We start from the raw sequence: 9,234 nt of genomic DNA on the forward strand, positions 1-9,234 counted from the left end.
TTTTTCCCCCATCTTGCTGAGCAGGAGTGCGATGCATACTCATTTATCCAGACAGTTGTTCATGAGCTCCATTCTGGTGAAATACATTTGTTTAAAACACACTGACTCACACTTCAAAAGACTGCCATTGATACGAGAACCCCCAACCCACGTTCCTCACTCACAGGACTGTAAACAGATCCAGTATTAAGGTGATGTAAGGAAGCCGTGTTCAGGCACTTTTTTGGTTTTGGTTTATTGACTTTTTGATATATTTATAGAAATTCAACATATCAGATGTTTTCAGAACTCCACTTTGATATGGGCAGCAGAGATATTACCGAGGTTTTAAAAAGCAAACTCAAGAACCACCTTTTCAGTCCGGCTTTTCATGAAATGTTATTTATTCTTATTTGTCCATTTATGCTTTTTTTTAAAACATGTTTTATTGCTAATTTTTTTTTACCTTTTACATTTAAATTTGTTTAATTCATTTGTTGACTTCGTCCATCTATTCATACATTTGACTCAGTTTTTCTTTGTGTTTCCTCACTGGAAATTGATGATTAGTGAGTGTTGTTATTGAGCTTATTGAGTTTTATTGATTACAAGGTCATTTATTACTTTGTGTGTGTGTGTGGTGGTGGTTGATTGTGATCTAACGATTAAGTCCTGGAGTTAGTTGTCCCTGTTGTTTACACAGTCCACTAACCTTTATTAAGATAAAGATAGGTATCCAGTATACAACATTAAAATATATTGGAAAATAAGAACTAAAGAACCAGAATGAACTCACTGGTATACTGTGCTGTAAAACTGCTGCCCATTAATTTTATTGCATTATCATACTGAATATTTATATGAGAATATAATATTTAACTTTATATAAACTTTCAACAGCGAGCACATAATTCTTCTTTTTCTTGATATACTTTAATTTCATGAAATTCTAATTTATTCTAAATGCCAACCTGATCTGATGATCCTCACATCACATGCTCACTTCTCTAAACGTTAAGTTTGTGGTGCAACATGCTCATCACACTTTCAGAAGTAACTGAATCATGTTTGAGCAGCGTGAGGTTTCCAGGTCAAAGGACAGCACACACACCAGCACGCACTCTTATCAAAACACATTTGAAATATAATTTATTGCACATTTAAAGATCAACATAAAGTGGCACGATACCCATTTCAATCCTGTTACATCGGAAACAAAAAAAAAAAGACGAAAGAAGTCCTTACAAAATGCTCACACCTTCTGTTTATGATCATTGTTATCGACTTTAGAACAAAATGGCCATGAAGTTGCAGGAATGCCAGACTGAAACTGCATAGATTTATAAAAATAAAACCAAAAAAAAAAAAAAACATAAAAAAAGGGCGAGACACTTCTTTAATATGGCACAGAAAATCCAATCAGACCTTGGTGTTACTCATACTTGTCATGAGCCCGTTAACTTCCACATTGTCGCAGTGACTTACAGGCGGCTCAGTGCGGCAGATTTGGGTATTTCCCAATCTAAAAGAGGAAAGCACTGATAAATATGTTCTCGGAAATATACACGTCAAGCCCAATTTTAAATTGTCTTTTGCAGATAGGATTTTATAATAAGTCCAATATTAAAAAAAAAAGAAAACATCCCTTAAGCCCCATTTACAGTAGCATCTTAATATTAGAACATTTTGGGAACAGGCGTGCATCACTGTAAAAACCTCAACATGGAGGAGCAATTAAAGAAAAACTACACAAAAACAAATTACATGATAGTCACAGTCATTTGTTTAAGATACTATTTACATCTTTGACCTCATTTTTCATTTCATATCACAACCCAAACTCTGTTTTCATCGAGATTTTAGAATCACCCACATTATTGATTAAAATTAGCCACAAGGATTCATCATCGCTGGATAAGAACTTGCTGTTACTGGGCGTGGACCATCTCTCTTATGGCTGCGTGGCTCATACTGTGATCACTGGGTTTTATAGCATTTGTTGGCAACAATCTATAACTGTATATCTACTGTTGCTGCATCGACTACATCATAAACTAAACCACTGTGAAATGTGTGACACCCAACATAAATACCCCACCATTTGAAAGTGGCTTACATGATACAAAAAACCAACTCTAAAGAGCTACAGTATGTACAGTATGACAGTGAGGAGTGGCAGCAGTGGATAAGATATTAAAAAAATAAAACAAAGAATTGATGGCACATGTTCAGAAGTCTGTTTGTGATCCCATCACCTCACCTGAACCTGGAGTAAAGTAAACATACACGTGTTGGATGTACAGTACAGCATAAATACAAACCCAGCCAAATGGTCAAGAGAAGAACGGCACAAAAGCATGCTAACTGGTTTTAAAATCACCTCTTATAGTAAGTCATAAACACAGTTTTATTAGGGTTACCTGATCAAAGTTTTACAGTTTCATTAGGGCCGCCTGGTTGCATATTTTTATGGACACAACAGCTGTGAAGTGAATGAAAAACCTTTTCAATCCTTCAGCAAACAGTAACAGGTCTGTCTGTCCTGTTTACTCATTAACATGAGGTTTACTGGGGAAAGGGTGCAGAGTTTTATTGTAAATTGCCTAGTTTAAGAACTAAAAACCCAAAGTAAGCCCCTCGATAATAAAAACATTATATACATGGAAAGCAGTAAAGAAACGTGATTTATTTGGCACACAAGGAAGGCTTTTACACTTCTAGTTTTTTCACATCTTGAGCCGAGTTGGATATTAAACAGTAATATGATTGGTTGTGTAGCCATATCAGCCTCTTAGTAGGTCACATAAATGTTTGATGAAAGATACATGAAAGATACCCCACTTACGCCTCTGAGGAAATGAGCTGAAAACTCCTAAAACTGCTCTTTAGTGCCACTATAACCGTGCTGATTAGTTTCAATGCAACTTTCCAGTTAAAATCAAGGTAACTCAAAACAAGGGGTCAAACACTACCTGCATCAAAATCATTTTTTAAATCATGCAGGTTGGATCCAGCTGTACAGCGTGGTAGAAAAGAAAGAAGGAGGGTTAAATAAGAGAGAAAGGCCTTGAATTTTTATTCAATTAACCTAATTTTCAGTGTTACAGAACCTGCCTGTTGAGTATGTTTATCCTGGCATAGATAGTGGTTCTAACAACCTTTCTTACTGATTATCACAAAAATAAAAAAACAGACAAATCAGGAACCTTTGTCTGCCATCGAACAAAACCCTAAACCACAGGACGTATATCGTCCAAGTAAACATAAATAAAAAGATGCAAAGTAGAGTTCCAGAGCTGAGTTATTTGGAGACACTTTGAAGAAGCAGCACTTGAGAAAACTGGAGAGAAATACTGAAAGTCAGGCAGAAATAGAGGAAGAGAGGCAGAAAGAACATAAAGGACGTGAAGAGAGACAGACTTTCCTTTGGCACCTGAGCCACAGTGGCAGTGCTCTTCTGTGGGCGGAGAAGGTACCAGACGAGGGTTAAGAGACACGATAGAAGATAGAAAGAGGGAGGTTTCGCTTAAACAGCTCATGTCCGACTGAAATATCCTCCCTCGACTTTCTGTCTTCAACAGGATGTTTATTCTTTTCCCTCTCGCTCCGTCTGTAGATCCTGATTCGGTTTCCTCCCACGTAGGTCGCACCTCTCAAATACATCTACCCGCCAGTGTAGTCCCTCGATCCAACCAGAGTCCGTCCAGCAGGAGTTCCCCTTCACAGCCTTGAACCTCACTTCCGCAGGAAAACCTTCGGTAAACGGTGAATGCTTGCAGAAAGGAGGTTCTTAAGGTTCTTCTGTAGCAGTTTCTTTATGGCACATGATGTGACCTCTTCAGGTTTCTGTCTCGGTTTTGCTTCCACAGAAGAATCTCAAGTTCCTCCCAGGTGAGTTTCACAGGCTCAGATCCTCCCACAGGTGCTCCTCTGAGGTCGGTTAGTGCAGATCGTTCTGTGTTGAGGTTCTTCCCCTTCCCCCCGCCCCCCCAGGTTCGGTTCGGTTCGGTTCAGTTTGTGGTTCTATAGGTTCTCCCCAGGCTGATACTGGGGTTCTGTGGAGGTGAAGTAGTCCTCTAGGAAGCCCTGCAGGTACTCGAACGTAGGCCTTTCTTCTGGGTCCTTTCTCCAGCAGGAGAGCATGAGCTCGTGCAAGGAGCTGGGGCACTCTGCCGGGCAGGGCATCCTGTAGCCGCGCTCCACCTGGTCGAGCACCTCGCGGTTAACCATACCTGCCGACAGAAACAGGAAGTTAGATTCAGGGAAGGATTGACCTTCTAATACAGTAAATATGACGGATGGAATTATTTATACTATTATATACACAATGTTTTGCTGCGATCATGATGTTTATTATTAATGTTCTATTATATAATTTTTAGGGCTGCAACTAACGATTATCTTCAAAAGTTATTAATCTGCTGATTTGTTTTGTTTTGGTCTATAAAATATCAGAAAGTAGTGAAGAATGCACATCACAATATCCCAGAGTACAAGGCAATGTCCCTAAAATACCCGGTTTGGAATAGTCCAAAACTCAAAGGTATTGAATTTATTGTCACATAAGAGAACGAATAGCACCAAATTCTCATATTTGGATTGAGACATTTTTTTTGCATTTTTCTTGAAAACAACAATTAATTGATTATCAAACTGGTTGCAGATTTATTTATTTTCTGTCAATGACTAATCAATTTATTGATTTATTGTTTCAGCTCTTATCACTGATTATTGTTTAAGTGCATTTTGTTAAAAAAAAATTTGTTTGAATGGGGAATTGTTGAGGTGCTGATACACTGTGAGTCCTTACCTGGATATGGGACTCTGCCTTTAGTTGCCAGCTCTGTGAGCAGGACACCAAAAGACCAAACATCAGACTTGATGGTGAAACGACCATACAGCGCGGCCTCTGGTGCGGTCCATTTGATTGGGAACTTAGCTCCTTTGGAACCAAACCGTTATGAGTGAGTGAAGTTTAAAAGCAACATGTAGAATAAAAAATGTCAGTGTCTCATTAGTTATCACTTTTCATCAGTAAACAAATATATACTTCTCTTAGCATTATAGCTCGGACATCATGTCTGTTTGGTTTCATCAACACAAATGAAAATGATAAACTGTTGTGAAAAGAGGAAGTGTGGACTTACCCTGTCTTGCAGTGTACTCGTTGTCTTCAATGAGTCTTGCCAGACCAAAGTCGGCCACTTTACACACCAGGCTGTCTCCCACCAGGATGTTGGCAGCGCGTAGGTCTCGGTGGACGTAGTTCATCCTCTCCACGTAAGCCATGCCTGCCGCTATCTGTAGGAGGAGAGGACGATTTATTACAATAAATACAAATATTGTATAGTTTTTAGTGTGTTTAGTTAAACCACAAGTGATTTTACCTGAGCAGACATGTCTACTAGCTGAGGCAGACGAAGCATCTTTCCTGCGTCCCCTTTAAGGAAGTCCAGTAAGCTACCTGTGAGTGTAAGATTAAATTAAATTACATTCATCAAATGTAAGATAACCACCAAATAAATGACCATTTGTCCGTTATATGACCGACAGCACAAGCTATCATATCATATAAGTAAACCAATGTATGAGCAGTAATTTATGGGGATAATTAGAAATGTTTCCAAACTAGTGTTGATACAATACACAGATTTCTATACCAAAACGATCCTTTTTTTTTCTCCATACGTTCTTCTTAAGATTATGAATCTGAGGAAGTATTTCACAGTTTGATTAAGTACCAACAAAAGTACTGACATTTGACACCCAGCACTGTATCCTGTGTTACCTTGGCTCATATATTCTGTCACAATGTAGATAGGTTCCTCAGACACTACAGCATACAGCTGGACCAGCTTCTCGTGCCTCAACTTCTTCATGACCTGTGCTTCCTGAAGAAAGGCCTCTGGAGACATGGTGCCAGGCTTTAGGGTTTTAATGGCTACCCGTGTTGTACCGTTCCATGTACCTGTCAGGACAGCAAAATAACATGATTGTATTTCTCAAGAACTGTTCTTTTAAGAAGAAATTAATTAGCTTTTTAAATCCCTTCCAATAAAAAAGGGGTGGTGTGTCATTCTTACCCATCCAGACTTCTCCAAAGCAGCCCTGACCCAGTTTAAGGTCGAGGCGGAGGGACTCTCTGGGAATCTCCCAGGCATCCCTGGCCAGTCCCTGCGTCTGAGGTTTGGCCACAGGACACACGTCTGAAAGAGCGTGGCACAGCCCATCAGAGTGCTCTGAAAGAGGGAATAGGCAGGGTGAAAGGGCAGATTAAGGGCAACAGTATTGTGAAATCTTAAACTTGTGCACTTAGTGGCATTTCTTTACCACCGGAGAGCCGATGTGTGAGTACTCACTGCGGTAGTGGAAGACTAGCTGCTGTAGGCTGGTGAACTGGGTGCGGGAGGTGATATAGAAACCTCCACTATCCAGCTTCCTGATCTTGTAATGTTTTACATTCAGGCCTTTGGTGTTATCATAATCCAGCACTGACAGGCAATATGCCCCTGTGAACAAGACAAAACAACAGACAGAGACAGGTTAGAACAATAAAACCAGGCGTATCTGGGCCTGTGTGACAGCTGCTCTGTGGAGTTTCCTAGCAGCTGTGCTGGGCAAGTCCCTGTTGGCCCCTTGAAAGGCCCTGAAAATGCAACTAAGCCTTTCCATGTCCATGGCCCACTACTAAGTACAGTTTGATCTTACGGAGTAAAAAACTGATAATTATTGACTTGTTTTGTACAGCCACAGAAGATAACTATATCACAAACAATTAAAACAACAGATTATTAGATCAGAACTCACTCAAATGACTCAAGTGACAGGGATGAAACTTGTGAAAATGTGTTTTAGGAAGTGATTCAAAAGGCTGAACAGACTTAGCAAACCTAAGCTCCACAGGAGAGGTTGTTACACAGTAAAGGAAAACGAAAAATCAATCATCTTTGATCTGGGGTTTTTCTGACTTTTTTCTGCCCTCGAAAGACAGAAAATCTAGAGCAATAAAGGCACTTCCCAAAGATTATATCCACACAGTCTATTGACCCGAAGTACATGAGCATCACAGTACTATTCCAGCAGCTTAACCACTGACTTATGTGGACTCCCATGCTAAAAGACCCACCAGTACTAAACTACAGATACTGTTACTGCAGCCTCAACTAAATTACTTCTAAAATATCAAAACGTTCTGCACAATAAAACTACACACTGTTCACAACCACTTATTTATTTTTAACACCTGTATCAAAACCTAAGATTTGAAATGAGTTACGACTTTTGCTTTATAAATGATCATTTATACTTTATACAACATGCCTCTGCTCCTCTGTGTCAGACCACGAATCCCACATTTGACATTTAATACAGAACGCACCCAGAGGACAACACACCTCCTGCCAGAGCCCCTCCTACTCTCCCAGATCCTCCCCCTTTCCTACAAGTCGTATCCTTTAAGGTTTCTTCCCCCTCTTCATGCCTCTACTCCCCTCTCTCAGAGTGTGTGTGTGTGTATGTGGTTGTGTGTGATGTATGTGTAGTGTGATGTGTGTGTGTCGATGTGTGTATGATGTGATGTGTGGATTGTTGTGATGTTGTGGTTGTGTTGGAGAACAGAGACTTTAATAGCCAGGGGGAAATCGCAGCACCTCCATAGGTTGACCTAGTATCCTGGCACGAGCTGAGATTCACACACCTATCCCATATCACAAGCCCTCCAAACCACTCCGCTCTTTTTCTCTTTTCTTCCCCCCCGACCTTCACCAAAAACAACCCTCTAAAAGACGCCCAACTATACGCATCCAAGGGAACATACTATCTGACAGCAGAAGTTTCAGAAAAAGATGCACAACTTTGCCACAAGCCCAGAGACCTTACATACAGTGCCAATAGGCCTAGTGATGAAAGTATAACAATGACTTAAATTACAATGTTACTGACTCTTTTCAAAATATGAATCCCTAAAGAATCTACTTAATTTCAAAGTAAACAAAACACTTGCTGAGCAGAGTAAACTCAGGGGACAACAAGGAAATGTCAATTTCTTTTTTGACACTTTAAAACTTAGCAAGTGGCAAGATAAAAAATTTATGAAACATGATTCTTCTAGATGAAGAATTTTTCTCTGATAAGGCAGGCAATTCCTCACAACCATTGTGCCACTAGCCAGGAAACACAACCCAAAGGCTCGTCTGCAAAAAGCGAAAAAAACATTATCAAGATGCTAATGCTGCGATCTCATTATATAATATAAGCACACATCATCAAAATACACACATTTTATCAGCATGATTTGGAGCAACGCCTTTAATCTTAAAAGCATAAATCATTTGTCGCATTAGGGATGTAATAATTAATTTAACATAAAATAATTATTGAATTAATCCATCCCATGTTTATCTTAATAAAAATGTCATAAAAAATGTGAAATGCTAAATGATTCCATAACAAGAAAATTGTCGAGTATCAGGCACACAGGGTACATGACAGGCCGACAGGACCTTATTCCAAGAGAGTATGGGTCAAATATAAATAGTAATTTGTACATTAAATACATCTCCCAGACCCATGAAATTTAATTATGATCACAGAAATGATAGAGAGCTAATTGACCATACTTGAATAAAATGAAACTGTAGCACTTCCTGGAGTAGAATGCAGATGTACTGAGTATTGCTCAACCCTTTAGTGGTCTCACATTCCCTCCCATCACCAAGAAGTTCCTCGTCATGTTCTGTAGTTTCAAAAGAGCCTCTCTATAGCGCGCAGAGCTGATCTTCCCAAAATAACCACACATGCCATAAAGCTGGACTCAGAGAATTGAAATCAGACGAGCAGCTACTAACTGAGCTCTGGAGCAGTTATTTATGCCTTTTTTGACCTGAAATAATGAAAGAGTGGGAATGGTATATCAGGAAACAATGTTTCTACTAAATAAAACCAATCATTTACATCCACATAGATAGAATAGATATAAGCAGAAGAGAGAATAAAAAGCTAACCATTACAAGAACTATGAAGCCCTAAACCTTCGTTGGAAAAAAAACAAACTGCAAAATAAATGGAAGAGTGAAACAAGGAGAGGATAGATGTTACTCTTCTGCCTTGGATGGAGTCGGACGGAGCCACATAGTTGCTGGGGATATAACCACTCTCTCCTGTCGTCAGGGAGCGAGCAGAGCACCAGTCCCCTTCTCTTGTGAGAGAGAGAGACAGAGACAGAGACAGAGACAGAGAGAATAAAAGAAAAAAAAC

The 9,234-nt window shown here is 39.5% G+C and overlaps 1 protein-coding gene across 1 annotated transcript in view; it reads right to left on the minus strand.

The window, feature by feature from the left end:
- Positions 1–1,108: 1,108 nt before the first annotated feature.
- LOC118328159 (proto-oncogene tyrosine-protein kinase Src-like) overlaps positions 1,109–9,234 on the minus strand; it is a 16,751-nt gene continuing 8,625 nt past the window's right edge. The window contains exons 4-12 of the mRNA XM_035661764.1: positions 9,009–9,175; positions 8,662–8,713; positions 6,339–6,487; positions 6,063–6,218; positions 5,768–5,947; positions 5,367–5,443; positions 5,127–5,280; positions 4,790–4,921; positions 1,109–4,211 (exon numbers count right to left, since the gene is read on the minus strand). Of these exons, the coding sequence (XP_035517657.1) occupies positions 4,003–4,211; positions 4,790–4,921; positions 5,127–5,280; positions 5,367–5,443; positions 5,768–5,947; positions 6,063–6,218; positions 6,339–6,487; positions 8,662–8,713; positions 9,009–9,175 (1,276 nt within the window). The 3' untranslated portion in view covers positions 1,109–4,002. The remainder of the gene's footprint in view (positions 4,212–4,789; positions 4,922–5,126; positions 5,281–5,366; positions 5,444–5,767; positions 5,948–6,062; positions 6,219–6,338; positions 6,488–8,661; positions 8,714–9,008; positions 9,176–9,234) is intronic.

The sequence above is a fragment of the Morone saxatilis genome, unplaced genomic scaffold, assembly GCF_004916995.1.
Source record: "Morone saxatilis isolate NCDOM2014 unplaced genomic scaffold, NCSU_SB_2.0 Contig18, whole genome shotgun sequence".
In the NCBI taxonomy this organism is placed as follows: domain Eukaryota; kingdom Metazoa; phylum Chordata; class Actinopteri; family Moronidae; genus Morone; species Morone saxatilis.